Source organism: Charadrius vociferus, unplaced genomic scaffold, assembly GCF_000708025.1.
Source record: "Charadrius vociferus isolate BGI_N301 unplaced genomic scaffold, ASM70802v2 scaffold340, whole genome shotgun sequence".
Lineage (NCBI taxonomy): Eukaryota > Metazoa > Chordata > Aves > Charadriiformes > Charadriidae > Charadrius > Charadrius vociferus.
The window spans coordinates 1,578,070-1,602,161 of record NW_009646631.1 but is presented as its reverse complement, the minus strand read 5'-3'; the positions used below and the strand labels follow the sequence as shown (position 1 = coordinate 1,602,161).

Here is a 24,092-nt window from a genome sequence, read left to right as displayed (position 1 = left end):
AGTACAATTTTTTTCATCTTTTTAGCTGTTCCTTGACTACTCAAAAATAACTTCAGTACTGAGTAGCACACATTCTATTGAAATGAAATACATGTCTGCTACCACTCTTTGCATTATTACAGATATATGAAAATATACTGTGACATTTAACATTGTGTACAGGTGACTGAGACAGTGACAGCAGCAGCAAAAAAAAAAAAAAAAAATCAACCCACCAAATGCTGAAAACCTAAGCACCCTGGCAAGAGCTTATTCATATAGGCAAAACCCGAGCTAACGACGTAAGGCATGCTCCAAAAACCTCAGAGGTCACCTGGGTCTCACGGGGGTGGCTGCTGCTGTCAGAATTCTTATTCCAACATCCTGAGGGACAGAGGGGGAACAAGGGGGAACGGGCACCAATGGAGAAAAGAAAAACTTTAGAAACTGTACCCTTGCTGTCAAAAAGGCTTCAGAGTCAGCTGCCATCTTGACATGAGGTTGCAATTCCTGTTACCGTACCTTTTTAGACACAGGGAACATGCTTAGTGAACTGGTCCCTCACTCGTTTTCAAGAAAAAATAAATTTAAAATGTTAGGGGGGCTGTTTGTTTGTTGGTTGGTTTGTTTGTTTGTTTTTAAAAAGAAACACCTCAGCTAGCTCCAAACATGTCTTTTTCAGATTCTGGAGACTGGGGCCTTGATATTTCAAACAACTCCTGTGGCGACTGGGAGCTTCTTCTTGAGGTTAATATCCTAAGTATCTCAGCAAGCTGTTTTTCTATATTGGTCATTTTTGTGTTTAAAGCCTTGATGTCCTCTTTCAACTCGTGTTTCACTTCTAGCATGGTGGCCTGAAGAGTCTGTTCTGGGATGGGATAAAAAGAATGCTTGACCTCGGTGAGGACCGGGCTGCGGTCCTGCGGGCTTCTTGTTTCCCCAACGTTATCCAAGCGCAAATCACTTTTTGTGATGCCACTGTCACAAGAGTCTGTCTTCTTCAGGGTAGCTTCTCCCGAAGCTTTAGTTCTCTCTGGTAAAGTCTCCATGGACTCTGCTTTAGACACCTTGTTCCAGTCTTCACCTTTCCCACAGGCGTCTTTGAATTTGGCCCAGCCTTTTCGTCGAGGGTAGTCCCCTGACACTTTACATCCTGCGTAGTCTGATGTCGGGGCCTGCAGCTTTGCCTGGTCAGAGGCCCCAGACGTTGAAGCGGACTGGTACGACACAGGGGTGGCCGGACTCTCACGTACAGTCACAACGCTGGCTTTGACCACTGAGCGGGCGGAGGAGTGCTCCCCTAAAACGTTGCCCTTCTCCACGTCCAGGTCATCTGGATCTCTGCCCCTCTCTGCTGCGAGCCGCGCTTCCTTCTGCTGCCGGAACCTCTGGAACAGCCGGCGGACTGGGTGGTCCGGCGGTAAGATCAGGGGCGCTTCGTTCTTCCTCTTCATTCTCTCCTCTTCTTCACGTTTGACGTCACTGATTTTCCGGAATACAATCTACAGGGGGGAAAAGATTTCACTCTGTGATTAACTGCACATTTGTTAAGGGGGAAAAGTTGTAGAGAAATAATTATTTGAAAGATTTTATTTTAACTGACAAATGCACAACCTCTGCTCATTTTTAGCAACATTTTCAAGTGTCATATCTTGTGTGGAACGAGGCTTATTTCATTATTTAAGAGCATAGACCATCTGTCTTATAACAGCAGAAAGAAAAAAAAAAAACAAAGAAAAAGATTTCTCCAGTTCTGAGAGGTCAGCAAGGCAGCACAATCCTAAATATAATGATCCCAGAAAGTTACTTGTTCTAGTTTGTGTTAAAAGTGACTTCTTATATTTGTTTTCCTGACTCTATGGTTTAGCACCAAGTTTCAGAGGGCTGGAGCACCTCTCCTATGAGGAGAGGCTGAGAGAGCTGGGGCTGTTCAGCCTGGAGAAGAGAAGGCTCTGGGGAGACCTTATTGCAGCCTTCCAGTACCTAAAGGGGCCTACAGGAGAGCTCGGGAAGGACATTTTTACAAGGGCATGCAGTGGTAGGATGAGGGGGAATGGCTTCAAACTGGAAGAAGGTAGATTTAGATTAGATATTAGGAAGAAATTTCACTTTGAGGGTGGTGAGGCACTGGAACAGGTTGCCCAGGGAAGTCGTGGATGCCCCATCCCTGGAGGTGTCCAAGGCCAGGTTGGATGGGGCTTTGAGCAACCCGGTCTAGTGGGAGGTGTCCCTGCCCATGGCACGGGGGTTGGAACTTGATGATCTTCAAGGTCCCTTCCAACCTAAACCATTCTCTGATTCTATGATTCTACTATTACAAATAGCCATTCCCATGTCTTACATCAGTCTGAGCCCAGAGCTCACTCACTACATGCCATGCAAAAAATGTGGTGTTATTTTAGCGCAGCTTGGCCACTAATGGGTTCAGTACAGCAGAGACCACTCTGCACTCTCCAACAGCAGTTTGCAAGGTGGTTCTTGCCCTCTCTTCCCCCCAACACCCTCTTCTAGAAGCAACTTGCAGTTTAGGGATGAGGCAACGCTCAAGGCAGTGCCACAGTTGAGGGTACAAGGACAGTGGGGAATGGGTTCTGTGAGACATGGGGAAGCTGTTTGTGGCTTGATTACTACAGCAGCTTGAAGAGCTTCATGTCATGCTTTATTTCTTTATTTGAATGGAAAAGGGGGCACTTTTACACAAAGAAACATTAATTTTCAGCCTACTCTGCTAATTATATCTTCCTGAGCCTGTAGGCTAAGCAATCTCTGTGGGAGCAGCCCAAGGCTCTCACGGTACTGCTGACAGCCTCACAGTGTCCCCACACCACCCCATAGCACAGCAAGGCAACGTTTCTTCCCTGGACTTGATGGCAACACATCCTCTTCGAAAACTCCATGCGTTTCACATTGGGAGCGGCATTTTTCAAGCAAAAAAACTCCAGTGAGGTATTAAAGGAGAGCCATTAAGTAGTCTGGTTTAAAAATGGGAAGTCGCCTAAGCTGAAGTTTTCAATACAGAGTATAAAAGATGTAGCCCCCAACTTCTACTGAACGCTGATACCTAATCTCTTTAGCTGCTTTTGGGAAAATCCACTCAAAGCCCTTACACTCCAATGCAGAAATAACTTTGAGATTCAAATAATTATTAAGAAATGTGTAAATAAATCCATCCCTCTGTTGCAGACAGATTCAAATTAAACTAAACATAATAAGCACTGCTTCACTGGCACACACAAAATGCATGTTTCTCCTGACTCCAATGCTTCTTGACAGTTTTGTCATTGTGAAGCAGGGAAAAAACATCTTAACACTGTGTCTTTGGAAGGAAGAAGTTGTTGGACTTGGCAGCATTCCCCAAATACAAAAGAATAAAATTAGCAGAAAGGATATATTATTTCGATGCTGCAATTAGGAAACTAAATGTGAGATAAGAATAAGAAAACAGGGTACTTCACAGTATTTTTTTTTTCCCCAGGAAACTCAGCCTGCAGTGAGCTCAGTAGAAAGCAGACAAAGCAGCATAACACTTCCAAGTGAAAGCATAGCACTTACTCACTGGGAAGGGAGAATCAATACAATGCTCCAGGCTAATGGCTTCCCACACACTGGCAGTCCCCCGCTTTAATTGAAGGAAGAGTGTCAGCCCAGCGTTAGGGCGGCTGCCCTGCACGCTCCACTGGAGCCTAGCGATGCCACGCAGGGTCTCAGGAGGTCACTCCAGCAGCCGGCTGAGGCTGGCCCAGGCGGCACAAAGCCCAAGCAAACCAAGGCCACTATAAACCAGGTCAATTTGTCTCTGCAAAATTCTGTGTCCCCAAATTCTGTGAAGCTTGCGTGTTTGGCACTGGTGTGGACATCCATGTCCTGCATGGCGCTGGGCCAGATGATCACGCAGTTAACAGGGTTCATGCCACTTTGCACATGAGCGCGTCTTTGTATCTGAGCAGTCTCAGTGTGACCTGTGGATCTGGACTGTGTGCTTTCCTTAAATGCTCAGAAGGGGAGTATGACTGGGTGGTGCAATGGTCACGCTCACAGGGGTCACCAAGGAAGGCACCCAGGTGCTTGAAAGCGCTAGAGGCCAGGCTCCTTCATAGAGTCCTTGTCTAGTCCAACCCCTGCTCCATGCAGCCCGCTCAGCACCTTGTCTGGTAAGCACTGGAGTACCTCTCAGTATTTAATGACTGGCTTTTGTAACATACATGGCTGTTATTTGACACAAGCTGCCCCTGCTACGGCACCATACAGATGAGTCTCAAGCAATAACTTACTAACCGCCTAGCCCAGACGATACTTGTACCAGCCACTGCATCTCATGCAGCTGGTAGCGTGGTCTCTGTACTGGAGTACAAGAAGCAAATTTACCAGCAAAAGCAAAAAGCTGAACACTGAGAAACAAGTCATTGGTAGTGCTTATCTCCCCACAGCCCCTGCTGCTTTCCGTTGCACCGCCCAGAGGAGCCCTGTTGATGCTAAGCAAACTCGGCTGTGGAGGAGCTGCCATCAGCTTTCTTGCTGTGTGGTGGTCGGCCTCAGGGCCCTGAACATACCTTCACTCTACCTTCAGGATATCAGACTGCAACAGAAACAGGAACATATGTGGAGGGAGCGATTACATAAATACTGCCTTTGCCATGGGTAACTGCCGCCATGCTAATGATCCCCCTAATTTCCATTTTCCACAGGAGGCCTTACACTAGCTACAAGGCAAGTACACCACAGCAGCAATCATCACCTGCGTGAACGCAGAGATGCAGTCCTCAGGTCTCCCATACTGCTTGACATCTTTTATAAGTATATATTTATGTGACAAGCTGCACTCATGCAGTGCAAATCAAAGCTATGCACATTTGCCAGGGGACACAGCCGCCAACTCTTGGGTTGGCTTCTTTTAAGTAACCCCTAAGACACTGGATAAATACGTGTCAAAGAGCAACTTGGCTATGGGAAGCCCAGGCAGAGCTGTCACTGGTCTCCTTTTTTGCAAGCTCCCCAGTGCAATATTTTCTCAAGACAGCTCCATATTTATGTATTAAGTAAAACTGTTATACCTATGCGAAGCTCAGCAGTAATTGAAAAGACTTTACATAGCTGCATTTTGGCATTTTTTTTCTGTCTTTTTTAAGATTAAATGAAAATGTATTAAAAATACAAAAAACTGTTTTAAATGGACTGTTTTCTTACAATTGTTGAGGAAAAAGCAATTTTTAAGTGGTTAAACAGCTTCAGCAGCATCCAAGTTATTCAGAAAATGTGGTTGTTATGCTGATGTATATACACCTGCTCCCACAAGCAGTAAGAGTACAAGGGAAAAGAAAATAGGCTTCATTTTTTATAACGAAGAGAAGTCTGGACCTACACAGCAATTTTCATGTGAAATTTGACAGGGCTGCAAATATAGTTCTTAATCAAAGTTAAAGCCCAAAATATTATGGCAAAGATCCTAAGATAGTTTTTAGAGCAGTTCCTCTTTATCTGTCTCTACAAGCATTCATTTTTGTCTGGGAAGGGATAGTGCTTTGTACCCTCAAAATCCACGCAAACACAGGGGACCTCTACTTTACAAGCTATGTAGTTTTCCATAACATTGCCCTCTTTAAGACCCAAGCACACAGAAAAAAAACTAGTGGGAGTATCTTAACAGTATGTGAAGACCAAAATATGGACAAAGAACCTGAAGTGAGATGAAATAACAAGAAATCTAAACACTAGGCCTACAAGTGCATACTTCACAGGTCCAATCTCAAGTCTCATTTCATAATTCCATTTTTATTAAAAAGGTGCTGAATCTTGTAGCTCCGCAGGAAAGGCTCCCAGGCTGCCAGAAATGTGACTATTATGGGGGTATTAGCCTAGATTTGCCAAAAACTTGAAAAATAGCTCTGTTAGGCACAGATTATTGCAATCGTATAAACATTTAATTGAGGTATGCTGTTATGATGACTCAATAACAGTTTTATTTTTGGACAATGCACTCGGAGAAGTAGAGAAATGTACTGACACGTCCTGGTGCACTCCTGTACCCCTGTGTCCCTGACCTATGACAGCACACACCCTGTGGCCACATTCCTGCCAGTGCATGAGCTGTGTCCAAGGAAGAAAGATGGGGTTACACCCAGCGCGTTTCCCTTTCCTCAGTCTGAACTAGTTGTAAAGGTGCTACAGTCTCCCATAAGTTTTGGGGAAAGACTCTGCCTCTTTTTAATTGTTAAAGAATTGTCAATCTGTATGTGTAGAATCAACGTCTTTAAAGTCAAGATTTCTCCCCAAGGTATTAAAAAATTAGGTGAACATAAATGAATACTTGAAATATTGGTTGTCAAATGTGGAGTGCCCAGCAACTGGTACCTGGATTTTCTTGTGCTCAGCACTGAAACCCAATAATCATTTAAATAATGCAACATGGACATTTTTAATGAATAATAATTCCATAATTTCTATATGATCAGACCAGAAGAACAGAGTGCAATGTGACTTCCAGCACAAGGCAGGCCATAGGATTGCTCTGAAGGAGCGTTCCCTGAAGGGAATCTTGTTACACCTAGATTGCATCTTTTAGAAAAACATCCGTTTTGATGCCAATAAAGAATCCATCATCACATCTTGATAAAAGATTCCTGCAATTTTTGCTTCAAGACTGAGTTTGTCTGAGATCAGTGACACTTCTGTTCCTTACTCCCTCAGACACTTAAAAATTCACTTTTAGAAACTGATTCTGGGGTCTTATCTTTAAAAATCTCTGCTAGAAGTATTACATCTAGTCAGTTACTACTGTGAAAGATTTAGACAATACTTTTACTGATATGAAACTGGCAAAGTTCACACCTTTATAATTTTCAATTTAACCCTAAGCTTTCCAATTGTAACTCTTTGGAGATGTTTGAATTATTTCCTACCTTCCAGCATCTTTAATAGGTGGTGCTCAGTCCTTAAATTCTCACTCTTGCTCAGAGCTAGAATATGTAGTTTATTTAGTTCAATGCAAGGTTCCTTTTAAGAAGTCAAGTAAAACAACTCATACTACAGTGAGTATTCCAGCTGTTCCCCTCTGCTGGCTCACTGCTACCCACTGCTCTTCCCATCTCACTACCTGCACTGAGCTGATGTTTCTCCAGAACTATCCAGCAGAGCTCCACATTGGTTTTCCTGAGCAGTAACAAGAGGGCAATGGGCACAGTGGTACTCGCTTGTTTCATGAAGACATTTCAGACAACCTATGCTAAGTTGGCCATTAAAACTGAAGACTGCCTCACAACAAGATAAAAGGCTGAAATGCTCAACAACAGTGCTATCTCATCTGACCAGATGCGAATATAGATGCAGTAATTTAAGTGCCTACTTCCTTTATACAAAGAAAGGGGCAGGGGCGTGAAGAATATGACAGGGGTGTATAAAATCAGACATGGCATGAACAGGGGTAGGCAGGGATTGATTATACAGTGTCTTATCCAATATGAAAACTACAACATCAAATGACAGCAGGAGGAGTTGCATACAAACCAAAGACAAGTTCATGGTTCTTCATCTGAATGTATTAGACATGTGAAAGATGTTAATAAAGGATGTTCTGAATGCAAAAAGTCTGCATGGATTCAGTAGACCAGGCAAATACTTGGTAAAGGAAGTCATTAAGGGCTACCAAACAGACAAAACTGGTATACTGCTCAGGAGTTAAAAATAGTTGGAAGCTGCAAATGTATTTGTAGTAACTGCCACATAGGAAAGTTTTGTTCTTATCGTCTCCTTAGGCACCCCTAGGAAACCCTAAATAATTACATAGGCCAAATCTGGAACTGCTGCCTCGCTCACTACAGAGGAAACGTTCCCAATGCAGGTGATAGAAAAAGTGCCAGAGGGAACAACATCAGAAGAAAATAAAGGCTTGAAGACCTGAGTCTTAAATATCTGAGTGGGCTCTTCATCTATTTCAGACAAAGGTTTACTCTCATTGCACCCTTCAGTTGCGTATAGGGAGCGGCAGAAGCAACGAGCCATTAGTGTGTAGTGCTACGTAGATATGACATTGCTTTGGAACTTGCCCAGGTTGGAATGAAACAACTAAAAATGGCATATTTTTTTGGTACAATGGTGAAGACCACACGGTACATGTGGGGAATTAAGAAGTCTGCTGTCTCTAACTAGAGAGAGTGGACTTCACTGTCTCTGAACTGTTGGTAGCCCACAAAACTAAGAAATCAAGTTCTTTAATACTGCACACCCCCAGGAAGGTAACCGACAGAAGGGCAAGGCAGAAGTAACGTATTAGCAACCATATTCTGGTCTTGTTATCTGATTGTAAATGCAACCACTGTGCCAACACTGCATGAGACAGTCTGAAACATCAGGGGATGCTTCATTTAAAACACATTCTGAATATATTGAAAACCTTACCCTGCATCTGAGTGGAAAGGATCTTTTGGTCTTATGCAAAAACATCCAAATTTCTTTTCAACTTTGGTTTGTAAGAACTGATCCAAGACCCACAGGAATAGATAGAAATACGGATTTCATCATGTTTTGAATCAGACTGTCATCATGGAGTTACAATTATGAGGCTCCTGGCCACAAAGCTGCTGCTATTATTAGCTCCGCAAGCTTCTCTTCTTTCCACCTCTATAGCATGCACAAATACTGCAAGATTTGGCAGGTCTTCCTCAGCATTAACAGCAAGCAGCATGGCAGCATTTTTTTCTGGTGCTTAATAATTCTCTTTCACAGATGCAGAAACATCAACGGAGTCTGGAAGTGCCAGATATCATAAACAATTAAAAGCTTAAAATTACTTCATACGGTGCTCACAGAAAATGGACTTAAGCGTGAGGAAAACAATCACAAAAAGGCATTTATTAGTACGCAGTCTATCTAGCATCTGCCAACAACTGATGAAAATATCTTCAGGCTGATGTTAGTCCAATGAAAATTGGTTCCAATCTTTCTTTCTTTTTTCTTTTTTTTTTTTAAAGAAAGCAAGAAAAAAAAGGAAAGAGACAGAAGGCTTGACAATAAAAAGGCTCTTGACACTGACATTAAAGAAACCAAAGTTGCATGTGATCAACATAGTCTATAGTATATATACCCTATAGCAGTGTATTAGCAGGTGTCAGGGAAATTGGTGGAGAAAGAAGACTATGTCTTTTGCATGGGATGGCTTGTCAGAAAGGAGGGAATTTCTGGTCCTTCTCACAAAATGTAGGATCAACATTTCAGGTCATGAAGCTTCCCACAAAAATCTACAATAAGTTTCACTTCCATTATCTATTACCATAGACAATTCCTGGGTTAAATGCTGGACTGAGTTGCACCTCTGGGATGTAGAGGTGTAGATCTGTGAGAAGGTATATAAGTACACGGGTCAAATTTATGACAGGTGAGAGTGCAGATGCCATTATGCAGTTTAAGTTTCAAGGCACAATCCTGAAAGTCCACATACCTGTTAAAAGGCTGATGCAAATTACCCAGTTTGTAGTCCCATGTTGTTTGACTTTGACCCTGGCTTTCAGCAAATGATTTTGCATGGGAATTAGGGCCACACAAAAAAGCACAAGTCTACAATAATGCTGCAGATGTCAGTAAGTTCTCTCTAGATTTACTGGCTACAACAGCAAAATTTGGTTCCTGCTTCTGAAGAGTAACAGGTTTCCCTCCAGTTAATGTCACATCCCTCCAGGGCACTCCCAGACATTTCTATTTTGAGTAATAATCTGAAAACTCAAAGCAAACTAAGATTTGGGAGGTTCCGGCAATGGAGCTGTAAAGGAGTGCTGGTATCAGGAATGCTGGGATCATGAAACCTCAGGTATTACATGGGCACACACAGCCCAAGATCCAACATGTGGATGGGCACAGCCCTTCTGCACCGTCAAGAAGTCTTTGTCCTGTGGGGCGTGAACCCAGCCCTTCAGACAGAGCAGTACCTGCTGACTTTCAAAAAATCAGACTTCTGTGCACTACTGGCTCATTAATATACAAGTGTCTGGAAGAAACACGACTTCATAATTTAATGAGCATCCACACTATCCAGATGAATAGAGGTAACAAGGTTTTTAGTCTACACAGAACAACATCTGGGCTAACTGTTGCTGTCATGAGCACCATCGGCTTCAACAGACTGAAGCTCTTCTCTGTGACAGCATATTTTGTAGCCTAATTACAAATTCTAGAAATACTGACTTGAATATTAGTGTTTAATCATGTCACTATTATTTATTTAGAAGTTCTGCACAACTCAAGACTCTACTCCTTTATGTCAAACTCCTCATTCTAATTCATGTTTACAGGCTATGTTAGTGTTGAGAGAAAATGAAAAAGATTTTACAAAAATACTACTGAAAATAAGACAGAATTATATGTCCAGAGCAATTAGTGGAAATAATATACAATGCCTGCCTGATCTACTACAGGATCACTAGCAAGTTTTGAGGCATCGAGAGATGTCTCTTCCCCAAAACAGGCCCTAAAACTGTCATTAGTAAACTTAGACAACCACACAATTAAAACTAAAAACCACACCACTGACACTCGTCAATAGTTTGGACAGACATTCACAATTCAGCACATTATAGCTCATTTAGTAACCTCCTTCACTAACTTATAAAAGGAATGAAAGAATAATATGAAAAAAAAATAGAAATATACATTGTTAAAGATATACTAGAACTTCATTATTTCGGAGAGGAAAAGTATCTGTTACAAGCAAATACCTGACATGCAGGCCAGGGCTTTGGGGAAATTCTGCCAGATCTGAGTGGGGAAATGTTATACTACTTGAGAACTGCTATGTCCGTCAAAACATGAAATGCTCTGTAGGAACTTCTTGTTTGAATTAACTGAAGATAAAAGAATGTTTCTGCTACCTGCCTGCCAAATGTCAGCACTTTGTAGCAGAAACACTTATAAAATACTAATTTCATGTTTATTTGGGGTGTGTGTGTGCTTTTTTTTTTTTGCATTTTTAGCATGGCACTAGCTTGCCATTAAGATAATTTCCTCTTAGCCAGTGTCTTTCTTTCATGCACTTGTTTTGCCTGCTTTCATTTATCTGCTTTCTGTCATTAGGCTTTTAGTGATTGACAGGTATTTTACTTTCCAAGAAGGGATCAAATGTATTTTCAAATGTATTCAAATCAATCGGGCACCATCAGTCCCAAGAGCTTACGAGTCATTCAGCTACCTTTGAATGCCCGCTCACAAACCAATCCACACAAACACAATGCTCCGTGTCCCTGATGTGCAAGGCTTGTGCAGCTCTTGAAATTATAAACTGAGAATTACATTAAGCTCAGCTGAAGTTCCTCACATGAATTGCCTAAGATAGTATGAACTCTTCTTTACATGTCTCTGTCTGAGTTAACAGGCTTAAAGTTCAGCTATAATGGTGAAGAAAAACAAACTAACCTGCAGCTCTGCATAAAAAGAGACTAAATCTTCTACCAAACCAGGTAAGCCCATATGGGAGCACAGCTGTGCACACCCAAACACCCAGTGATACTCAACCGGTCCATCCTTTCCTTGTTCAAGAGCACTGCTTGGATAACATCATACAAGAAGGAAACAAACTGCTAATAACTTGAATGAGAATCGGCATTAAGAAGTACATTGTTTGTGATTTCCCAAAGCAGCTGTCAAATCTTTTCAGCCTTAACTAACAGCCAGGAGCTTAAAACCTTGAAGGGAAGAAAACAGTTGACTGTAGCGAGTTGTCTCAGATCTTCTCATTACAAGGAGCTCCTCTTAGCTAGCAGTTGCTGGGAGTAGGTCTCTGCCAGTTTGCCGCAGTCCAGTTCCAGCTGGTGATTAGTGATGGCCCTGTTTTCCTTGTCAAGTGTCAAAACTGATAGCTGTCCTCTGTCTGGTAAATGTACAGGTGAGCTAATTAAAATAGCCAAGAATTGTCAGATCCCTCCAAATAACTTCATAGAGGATCCTTTAGAGCTGTACTTCTTGATTTTGTTAGAGGTATTTTTATTCTGTAAAAGCAAACACGTAGGTCCCATGGCAAATATAGAATCCATTACTGACTGATTTCTATCCCATCAGTGTATTTCACTCACACACATCCAAGTGTTTTACAGCAATTCCTCAATCCTCCAGATATGACCAATGCCATTACTTTTATTTATTATTTACATAGAAGCAATGCTTAGGGTTGTATCAGTCTTTCGGTTTATACACACACACACAGAGCAAAATGCCATTATTCAGTGAGGCAAAATGGCCTCTTTCATGGGAAGACATCAGAGGCCCAGCACACAAAAATTTATGAGCAGTTTGAAATATTACTTGTGCAAGATGTCCCTTTCTGTTATGACTTGTAGAAGTTCACCCTTACAAGTTCCAGGCAAGAGATCCTGAATACAATTTGTCAAAAGAGTTGTGATTTCAAACACGCTTAACTTAAACCTTGCTGAATTTCTCCTGAAGAAAACAGCAGTTCTAGCAAAGGAAAATCAGGACAATTCAGCACAAGTGTATTGTTTCCTAACAAGTAGATTGATACACTAATTTTAAAAATATTTACGATCATGTGTATGTCACTCAAAAACGACAAAGTTAAATCTAAATATTGAAAACCTCTACATGCTGACCGCTATTACCAGGAGTAGTAAGAACGGGAAACTCAAGAATCCCTGGCCCTGTCAAATGCGAGCCTAAAAGCTGCCTTTGGCCCAGCCTTCATTTGTATCACAACTCTTCTGCTTGCATACAGATATAGAATCATAGAATCATCTAGGTTTGAAGGGACCTTTAAGATTATCAAGTCCAACTGTTAACCTAACACTGCCAAATCCACCACTAAACCATGTCCCTAAGTGACATGTCTACATGTCTTTTAAATACCTCCAGGGATGGTGACTCAACCCCTTCCCTGGGCAGCCTGTTCCAATGCTTGATAACCCTTTCAGTGAAGAAATTTTTCCTAATATCCACTCTAGATCTCCCCTGGCACAACTTGAGGCTGTTCCCTCTCGTCCTATCACTTGTTACTTGGGAGAAGAGACCCACACCCACAGATATGTATTCACAATGGTTTATTCATTCCCAAATACCATCTCAGTCATCATAAATTCAGACAGCATTTACAACTACTTTTGTTCAAAGGTTTTGTTTAGAAAAAATGTGCTTGCATCTGACTCTTGGACTAAATGGTCATGGTATTGTCTCCCTGCTCCTGAGCAGTTGAGAGCACTCACAGAAAGAAAATTCCCTTTTCCCCTCTGCCAAAAGGATTTGGGACACCGCTTTCAAGAGCATGCTCCAGTACCCCATGACAGGGCAGGGCTGCCCAGCCAGCACAGAAACACAAACTCCGAGGTGTGTAGAGATGCAGTGAGGGAAGCTCTCCCTCCCCAGAGCTTTGCACTGTGAGGAGGCAACTGTGCCAAGAGATGCCCACTCTCTGCAAGCCAGAATGGCTGAGGTTACTCTGGGGAGAGCTGCTCTCACTCTCCCATGTTGTTTTACTTCAGATACACAACAGGGCATCCAGTCTTCAAGCCTACAGAGCCAGTCTCTGTCTTCTTCATCAATTATATTTCCAAACGAGTGAAATGAGTCCAACAGGAAGGGCAGAAGGAAGCCTTCCTGCTTTCAAAAGCAGGGGTTGGAACTGAGGGTCTCCAGCTCCCCTCAGGCAGGTGACAGAAATGGAGCTCCAGCCTGGAGACACAGGCCCTCACCAGGAGGTGGGATCCCCACATTCTGGCTCCTTCTCTAGCAAATACCCTCACCATTGGTTCAAAATGGAAAGTCTCAGCTGAAGAGAGTTCTGGTTAGGTGAATCCCAGACTGCCCCCAGACAGCAGTTTCACCATTCTTTTAATTTTCTCAAATCAATGGGAAAAATTAACTTCCTGAGCCTGAAAGTTATCCCAGTTTTATCTAATAATCCAGTTTTATCTAATAGCCAACTCCTTCTGCTTTGCAACTCTAACCCTTCATTTCCCCAAACTAAAATCTTTCATTTCATCTTACAGTCAGCTTTTCATTTAAGCTTTCTCCTCTTCCCCTGTTTTTCCACTTTACTGAGGCAATGCAAAACATTTAATTTTCATTTGAGAGGCAGGTTTGAAGAGTTCAGCTGCTCAGTGAGGTAGAGCACAGACTACATCGACGTGGTTATGCGCTTTTAAGCGATCAATAAAATATTGATCGTTTAACTATCATGCTTTGCCATCTCCACCTCTTCCATGTTCTAATGTCACATTGGGCTAAACTTAAATACCTGGGGTGACATCTCCTTGCTTCCTCAAAGGGAGCACTGTAAAACAATTTTCTCCTTGATCCACTGTTCTGAGATGAGGAAAGAGAGAGACATGACACAGAGCTTGCCCTTAAGCAAGCTGCCTCTCTCCTACTGATAACACTGGGATGGTAACTCTTAACCTCCAAGCCTCACTGAAACATGGCTTATTTTGAGTTTGAGAGTTGTACCAGTATCCAGGAGAAGCCAACACCAAAGCCATATATCATGTTAGGAGTGCAGTGAAGCCTTTTAATCTCAGTTTAACTCCCCCTTATCCTGTGCCACAGCCTCTTTAGTTCTCCATGTGCATTTATGGTTTATATTTACATAGCCTAATTTTCTTAGTTTTAAAACAAGAGAAAGGTATTTTCAAGGAGGTTGTCATACTATGTTTTATGTTACCCATTTTCTAGTCTGATATTTCACACAAACAGATTCGTATCCCAAGTATAGGAATATGAAACACCATCATCCTGATCAGAAATAAAGGCTGTGAGCAGCGTGCTGTGCTCTCACTTTCCTGAAAACTGGAAGAAATGCAGACATGGAGAGTTGGAGAAGCTGCTGGAAGTCCAGTGGGTTTCACGCTGTAGTGGACGATCAGCACGGGCTGTGATATTCTGCTTTGTCACCACCACATTGCTTTGCTGTGCATGAGGAGAGGAAACAAAGGTTTGCCACATACCTTATACAACTTGGGGTACACAACCAGGGCCTCCTGCACTTAAGATCCAGTTGGGAACAGTTCCCAACACAAAGCGTAACCTAAGAGTGGACACTTCAATAGGTGCTGTAAAATTTTTCTGTTATGACAATGACTGTACTTGACCACAGTGTACAAATTTGTTTAATTATTCAGAATTAAGCAAACAAAACCAAAATCACTCTCTTCCTGCTTCTGTGAGAACTCTCCTCTCCTTTCTGCTCTTTCTTATGCCTTTGTAAGACATCTAGTCTACAAGAATTAATAGTCCCAAAACTCACTTAAATATGTTCAGATGAGAAGATGGATGATCTTATACCACAGGCATAAGCTGAGGCATGAAAAATATTTCCTTAGCAACTGAAGAGTGCAGCAGGGACTTCAGCAGTTAAGTACATGTAGAAATAATACCAGACTCCTTGAAGAGAGTATTTCAATATATTGGAAAGAGTAATTTAATGGAAAATTCTAATTAGAGGCCAAAAAAAGACATTATTATTCAAAATAACGTTAGACATGGATCTCAAGCAAAGACAACAGCCAGTATGGTCCAGTTCACCACTCTGAGTAAGCAAGGGTTACATCAGCCTGTTACCTCTGTGTGCGCATATCTGACAATAACACAGCTAAACAATTTAACAGAGAGGTCGGAGAAAATAAAAGTCTTTCTACATACAGCAAACAACATTGAAGAACTTCTTCCTGACAATGTTTTCAACTAAGAGGTTACAATCCTCAGAAACACAAAGCAGTCATCGTTATGCAACCAGCACTAGCAACTGAAAGCTGGATTTTGGCAATAGTGTCGTGTTCCCCATAAAGGAAAAGTGCTTTTAGTTTTTTGCATAATGACATCCTAATCAAATGAACTGCTTTTAGGACCACCTCCCCATAACATAACAACCCTGTTTCTCATAGGCACTCACCCGTCAATTAGGATTTGCCCCCTAACTTCTGTGCACCCACTTCTCTAAGGAGAAGTCGCACTGACATCACAGCTCAAGAGCAGGTGGACCCAAGCCATCGTCGTGTCTTTCTAATCACACGCTATCCGGGGGCTGGGAAGGACTAACAGGTTTTAGAGGACTCAAAGGCTCATCAAGGATGCATCTGCTCCCCCACCCCCGCTGTCCTCTCAAACGTCCCTGAACTCTCCCAACATGCATCTTTATCTCCAGTCTGCCCACGGTACAGATTTATATCAGGCTGCAAAATTAAGTCCTTAAAAGGACTTTATCTGGCTCTGTGCTACCAATGGCACAGGGGCCTCACTGCAGAGGTTTTCGCACTGGATTCACAAAAAGAAGCTACAGTATTTTCAGATTTCAAGCAGATTTTTTCAAAAGGCCACAGGAGCAAACATTTTATGTCGAGATGAAACAACACAACTCCTACAACTTCTGGCATGAGGACTCCCCGTTGCCCCTGCTGAAGCGAGCCTACAGCACGTGCACACACCTAGGCTAGTCTGCACAAAGCAGGTTTGTATTCCTCTAATTTACACATTTCCCAACACTTGAGGCTCCTATTATATACTAAGTAAAGTGTAGAGAAACTTATTTTTTAAAGTTGTGACTTCTACCCTCCCTTCCCAATTTTTACGTAATACCAGACTTTCTAGCAAACATTTGACTAGAGAGGCACAGAAGGGGCAAAGAGATTGTGTATTCGTTACACCAGCGCACTGGCAAATTTGCTCCACATTCAGATGGAAACCATTTGGCTCAGAGGCATCGCTGCTTAGTAAATCAGCTGTAATTTCCATTATTCTCATTGTGCTACAGGGGCATCCAGTCCAAAATGCCTGTTTGGCTGAAATGGATGGAAGCACCAGGCAACTGCCAGGATCCAGCTTTTGTTCTTCGGTGACAGAAGGCTCCAGAAAATGCCGTCAAGGAGTGCATGGCAATGCTGGCAGAGATCGTTTAATCCTCCTGAACTCCAAAACCTGCTCACTTGTAACTTGGATCTGATGCCAGCCCTCAGGACAAGAGTCTCCCAGCAGGATGCCAGTACTGGAGCATCTCTTGATGCGCCTCGTGCTTTCTTTATGTGGAAAAGCTGTTCTCCAGCTCAGCGGCGAGTAAATGAGCTGCCCCACCACACACTTCACCTGAGCGGCTATCCCCATGCCCAGAGCAGAGCCATCAGGATCACCAGCCCCTCAAGCAGAGGGTGGCATGGCAGCACACAGGGCAGGTGGGATGTCCTCACCACAGCACAGAGCAGGGTTGAGTGCTGTCGCTGTCTTCAAAAAGTGAGTGAGAACAGCAAATAAACCGCCTGCCTTTGCTCTCTTGAAGCTGGGTCTTGCATCAGAAGAGGTGAAGAATTAAAATACTTGCAAACTGCCCTCTCCTCTCTCCAATCCCTAAAGCTCAGCAGCAGAACAGGCAGGGAACAAAAATCTTTTGCCACCCCACAAAGCTGGACCCACGAGGTACGTCTCTCACAGACAGACAGTGGGAAATGCTGGGTATCACCAGTTTCACCTTAAGTCCCTTTATCTCTAACACTGTGCCAGACTAGGATTCTAAAAGGAACATTCTGGGGGGAAAAAACAACAACAACAACAACAAAAAAACCCAAAAACCCCACAAAAATAAACAAACAAAAAAAACCCCGAACCAGATAATCATACATATTTGACCTCTCAACTTTTAGAAGGTCCTTGGGAAGATTTGTCAGAAGTGTACCATGCAGGCTGAACATGGGCATTGGGAGGAGTGGGAGATGTGTCACTAACACGTGCTGCCTGGATGGGTACGATGTGCAAGGCGGTGGAAGGTCTGCAGGCAGATGTGCAGTGCTTGATTGCAGACCGCGGCAGAACGTGAGCTCAGCTGCTAACAGGCATTCCCGTGTAGACAGATGCAGTAACTTCCACAGCAGCTCCAAAGCATAAAGTAGGTTTCATTTGTGATGTTGGATTAAATGGAAACACCCTTTGAAGAAGTACTACCCTGGAATCTTTTCAATTGTGTTTCCAAATTCACTGTGAGTGCCCAGCTCAGCCTCCAATAGACATTTCTCTAGCAGGAAAGTTTGCCAGATCCAACATTTTAACCAGATTTTGTCTTTTGTATTCCTTTTACTTAGCATTTGCCATTTCATACATAACTTCTTAGGAAATAAAGCATCTGGTTTATTAATAAAGAGAATTCTTTCTAGAACATTAGTTTGGGTTAAAACAGTTAAAATTCAGACTGCTGCTCTTCAAAAGCATCATCCTTGGAATACTCTAAGTTGAAAAGCTGTTACTTTAGTAAGTCATGCAATTTTTCAGCATTTATCTTAAATATGGCTATGTATAATCACCTGTTCTGCAAGCCAGCTGCCCTCAGCACATGCTGTCTGGAACTGAGTTTGCTGAAAATGTAAGTTACAACAGCATCATCTGATTTTTCTTTCTTTGCTTTTTTTTGTACACTTATATCACCTGTATCCAACCTTCCACCTTGTTCAGGTGCAGTGGTAATTAAAAGAAGATCCTTTTAATTTTGTTGTTACAGCTTCTTCCTTGGAAGAGTTTGTCATGAAGGGCTGTAGAGCCGGCCATGCACGGCTGGCTGCCTGCTGCTGCTGTAGCGTGTAGACCCAGAAGGATTTAGTAGAGGCGCAGGATGCCGCAATGATTCCATGTGAGCTGAGTCAATTTACTTCACAGGGGATATTGTAACTAATCAGCATACAAACCTCATCTTTGCCTGACTCAAGAGAACAGGATTCCTGACACGGAAGGCAGAAGTTTTTCTCTCTTAATAGATGTTTGGCATATCATGTTGCCTTTGATTATCATCTTGAATCCGTCATTTGCTGGATACATCTACCACAGCAAAGTTTCGAAGAAGCAGTCATCAGGCAGACAAGATGACTTAGTTAAATGTGAGAACACTTTTAGCCCATACCTTGGGGGCAGGGAGAAGTTAGGCTCATCTCTGCACCACATCCAGCTACACCAGGTTAGGTGAAGCCCCCACTCTCTGAAAACATTTGGCCCTTGTGCATGTATTGGTTATTGAAACTGCATCATGCTGAAGCAGTGAGTCACTCTCATTGCCTGAGAATTTCCAAGGTGTTTACATGCTTCAATACAACATGCTGTTGCTGTCTCAGAGAGGCTTCTTCACATTCAAAACTTGTTCAAGGACAAAGCTACAACAAGCAATTACTGACAGCAATGTGAATGACGAGGATGCACGCCATTCTTTGCTAAGGCACTCCAAAATTTGTTGTTGCTGTTGGCTTTGTAGTTGCTTCTGTTTTTCAAGCTGTCAGAGACTGAGCGCTATCCCGTTACTGCTGTGTCCAGAACTTTAACTGTGCTTACAGCCCCTAATGGGCAGCAGGGCGAGGAAACAGCACAGCTCCTCTCCTGCCAGCTCCATGCAGCAATTCAGTCACCAATCACACATCACAGATGTGACCCGGCTGCTCCACAGCCTTTAGCGCAACCCCAATGAAATGAGAGTCCGATGGCAAGGCTGCTCCGTTTCCCTTCTGGGTACCTCAGGAGACACAAACTAGCCTCCTGAACTGCATGAAAACATTTTGATGACTGTGGTGACACCTGCCAAACAGATGAAATCAAAACTCCAAACAGACCACGTTATCCTTTCTGTACACACAGACCATTAATTCTCCTAGCCGCAGTCCGGCATGATGATGCCATAACTATTTTATAGACAGGGAACAGAAGACAGAAGAAAATAAATTATTTGTTAAAGGCCATCAGAGAAATCTTTTCGCAGAGCTGAGAAGTGGACTTAGTATCACCCAAGTCTCAGATTAATACACTACACAAAGGTCCCTCTTCCTCTTGTAGGCTTGGGATTAACTGATCAGAAGCTTTCTATGCACCTAGTAATACCAGCCACTGCAGAGGTCCTGCAGGACCTAAATACTGCATAGTGCTGCATAATGTCAACAGGCTGATGTAGGAATATGATGATCCCGCTACGCCTTGCTGGATTTGTAGGTAGCCACACACAGAAGCTAAACTCAGAAGGTTTCTGGCTCACCAAAATGGCTCCAAACACAGCAATGATTCACAGACTAAACACCAAAGGGAATATTGACTGGCCTCTGTCCTCACTTTAATTGCAGAAACAAACCAGGCAAAAAATTTGCAAATACATGATACACTGCAGTGAGATGTGTTATGTCTGTAAGGGAACCAGGACTAGGATAATTCAGACTCCCTGTGGCTGATGGCAGCAGCCTGGCTTTTTTTGTTGCTTGCTAATCTGGCCTTGCACCAAAGGCACTAAGGTCAGGAGTCAGGACGGAGCTGAGCTTGCTTCTGGGAAGGTGAAGCACTCCTCGGCCGTGGAAGATGCAACGGTAAAGTTCATCATCTCTGATGAGGCCATTGCTCCAATTAGGTCTTACAAAATCAGGTGTTTATAACAGGAAACCTAAATGCCTGAACAGGAGAGTGTGACAGTTCTACTTTCTTCTTTACTTTGTCAAAGCTGAAACAGGGTCTGGACTCAGACGTATGTCTTCCCTCTTCCCACACTTCATTGCCAGATTGAGGCCTAAATTTTGTGCCTAACTATAGCTGATGGCACCCTCTTAGCACTGGCAGTTTCAAGCAGCAAGCAGATGTCACTATGGCCTCTAACACATTGCTGGACATAGCTTTAAAGCATCATGATTTTGTCGAAAACATTTCCAGTTTGTATTAGCATTACACAACCAAGCAAGTAGAACAGAGACAAAGTTCAAAGTGTTTAAGAGATAACGAATTCTGCTTCATAGCACACAGGAAGTATGTGTCACAAGCAAAAGCCTCAGAAAATCAAATCCTGGCCTCAGCTGAAGAAGCAGGCATCATCCATACCGTTTCATTTCCTGGCCCCTTTCTATCAATTCTGTAAATATCTAGCAATCGAAATGTCTCCTGCACTCTGTCAGGAAACAGACCCAGAATCAACACAAAAATAACTGTCAGAAGGAGAAAAAAAACCTCACAAATAATTCAACTAAGGTAAGTGTCAGATTGTGGTTTTTACAGGTGGTTTGGTATTAACATGAATCACCATACTTAAGCCCCTCCACGGGACAGTGACAGCACATCTCATTTATCTTTTCAGGACTTTTGCCCCTATCTAAAAAAATCTTTTTAAGATTAGAAAAAAAATCTCCAGCTACAGTCTTCAGGTCACTAAAGATGCTTTCATATGCTCCAGGAGCTCCAGCGGCCGCTGTCCTCCTCTCAGAAAGCTCCAAGACAAAAGCATTCAAAATTTCCTGCTGGTGTAATGACATTGAGGAGCAAGACAGGATGTATATGTGACGTCCTTCATTTCAACTGGAAAACTAATAAGCACTGTCAAAACACCGGTCTTGCTGCACACAATCAGTAAGAAAATCCCAGCAAAAATAGGTACTTTAGGATTTGATCCAAAGTTTATAACAATGACGGTCATCTTCACTTTTTTTTTTTTTGACTGCCTATCTAGGATGTGCCATAAGCTTTAGTCTCTTAAATAGTATCTGTCCACTTCAATGCCTCCTTTTACCTGGGAATCCTAAGTAGATTTAACTTCATAACAGCTTCTGAGGCAAGGAAAATATTATTGCTTTTGCTGCCTGGATGGAGAGTGAAGAGAGTGAATAATCAGCCTAGCCTTTTTACTAGATGCCTGCAATGGAGAGAAAAGCAATCCTAATTTTCCCAGAAATATTTGACGTTCATTGTAAGAATAAATATTCCAATGAGTCCTATATGCTTGCAGAACAGTTATATTCAGTACATTTAATTACCAGTGCTGTAAATAAATGATTTTGACTTGTATAACATGATAGGAATAAGTGGTCCCTACTTTTATTTCACTGTGATCGGTTGCTTTCAGGCAAAAAGGAAGACATTGCAGTAAAGTGGTGATTCTAACTGCTACCACCGTAATGGAAATCAGAGGACTTAGTTTATCCAAGGGCATTAATTTGACCATGCTCTATTAGACTTCTGTACAGATTAAAAAAATTCACTTCAGGTAAATGCAAATTGATCTCACTCCCACAATGGTGGGCAGGTCCCTTGAATTTGCATTACTGTAAAGAAGCTCGTATTGCCAGGTTAAGTTTCTCTGGTAGAAAATACTGCATACATGAAGTCTGTAATTTGCATATCTTTCCATCGCCAGAGGATTCTACTTCAGCTTCTGAGTGCTGGGAGATTTCAGTAATTTCAAAATCAAAACCAGTTTGATTTAAAGCCTAAACAAGCTTAAACAGCTAGATTCTCAGTGGAGCTGAACACCCTCAACCTCCCCGTAGCTCAGTGGCTACACAGAGTGCCCAGCACCGGCGCTGACCTCAAGCACGGCCTCTCAGCCTCTGTGAAACCCTCCGCAGGCAGCCCTCCCTCACACACACGCACACACACTCAGAAACTAACCGAGGCTGGGGCAGGGCTGAAACCCCAAGCCCTGGTTGCCTCGGACAGCTCTCCCGCTATGCCATGGTCATTATTTATGAAAGCTCTGCCCTCTAACCCAGGGCTCCTGCTTTACGAGCAGTGCTGAGTTCATCAGGGGCTATTTTTCATAGCATTTCACATGACCTGGTCTATCAACCACTAGCATACGCAGCATCAACCCTGCACAGCCAACAGAGTAATTTCCTCATGGGCTTTTCTCGTTGCAGTAGCTTTATCCTTTCCAAAGATTAATGAATTCCTCTTTGCAATGCCCTGTGACATTACTACCCATTTACCTGCAGAAGAAAGATCGCACGACTGCTTCTAGTAGAGACTCATGCTTTATAATCAAGCCAGATTGTTTCTTTAATATCAGTGCATGCAGTTCCTCCTTTAACTTAAATCAATAAGGATCAAAATAGGTTGACTTCTATGCATTCAAAAAGGCTTGAGACAGTCTGTAAAAGCTGTATGGATTTGTGGAGCCTGAAGGATGACTTTGTCAGAAGCACAGAAAGTTGCACGTTTTCATGTAGTCAGAAAAGGAGGGAAATGTCATCAACTAGTGTCAGTGCAAATGCATCTCTCAGGTTAAATTAAGTAGGATTTTGTAAATTATTAAAGCATATAGCAGTCCAACACTTACACATATATCTCAACCGATACTCCTTTATATATATAAGTGAGAATTTAGGGAGAACCCATCAAACTATACTGTAGTCTATTTTCCTGTAAGATAGCTGTTTGTCATTTTTTTCTAGGCAGCTCTTTAAGGAAGTGACAGATACAAGGAAGAAACAGCAGTTGGAAGCAAAGGATTTCCTGAGAGTGAAAAATCTATTTTCAAGAAATCTAAAAAAAAAAAGCCAAAAGAAAGAAAACTATACGTGCATTGAATTTCTTTCTTTCTTTCTTTCTTTTTTTTTTTTTTATAAGAAGCAGTTCTGTGAAAACACAATAATAAAAAAAAAGGCACCCTCTCCAAAGACCTTTGTATGCTGGGGCAGGAGAAATTTTTCTTGAGTCTAAGGAAAACTGAGACAGAGAATACCTATGGCTCAAGAAAATTTATCTTCTGAAATGTCTGGTTTATCAATTTTATACATTTACATTGAAGAATGTTAAAAACCTCATGGAATGGAACAGAAACATAAGAGGCATCAGTCAGCAATAGGACAGGATCCATCTTTTGTTTGATGTAAAAGAGCTTGAAGAACCTCTGAACCATAGAAGCATTCAGAAGCAAGCAACTTGAGGCACATTATACTTTTTTCAATCTGTACAACGGTGAACGATCAGAGACTTAGTGGGTCTTTTGCAAAAGCCCTGCAGTCATAGTGAGATGACTGGTGCCTCATTGTTCTTATACAGCATATATATATGGAAATTTGTATACCATATTTATATGCTACAATATATTTACACTGTATGCAAAGATTTCATGCGACCAGAACAAGAACATGCTTCCTACACTGAAAAAACATCATTTGTATTCTATTTTAATACAACTGGCACCAAGCAAAGAATGGTCTGCAATGCCCACACTGTGCAAAGCCACCCTCACCCTGAAAAGAAGGATTTGTTGCCTTCCCAACAGATACCTGCTGGAACTCTGCACAAAGGAGACGAGATGGGGATTTCACTAAAAACAGGCAGCGAGACACCACTGAGCTCCAGTGAGGAGCTGTTTCTACTGCTGATGACAGTATAATGGAAGCATATCCTGGACAGATAACTTTTGA

General features: G+C 42.4%; 1 protein-coding gene across 1 annotated transcript in view; it reads right to left on the bottom strand.

Moving 5' to 3' along the window:
• Positions 1 to 632: 632 nt before the first annotated feature.
• KCNH1 (potassium voltage-gated channel, subfamily H (eag-related), member 1) overlaps positions 633 to 24,092 on the bottom strand; it is a 170,898-nt gene continuing 147,438 nt past the window's right edge. Inside the window, exon 10 of the mRNA XM_009888373.1 lies at positions 633 to 1,481. Coding sequence (XP_009886675.1) covers positions 633 to 1,481 — 849 coding nt within the window. The remainder of the gene's footprint in view (positions 1,482 to 24,092) is intronic.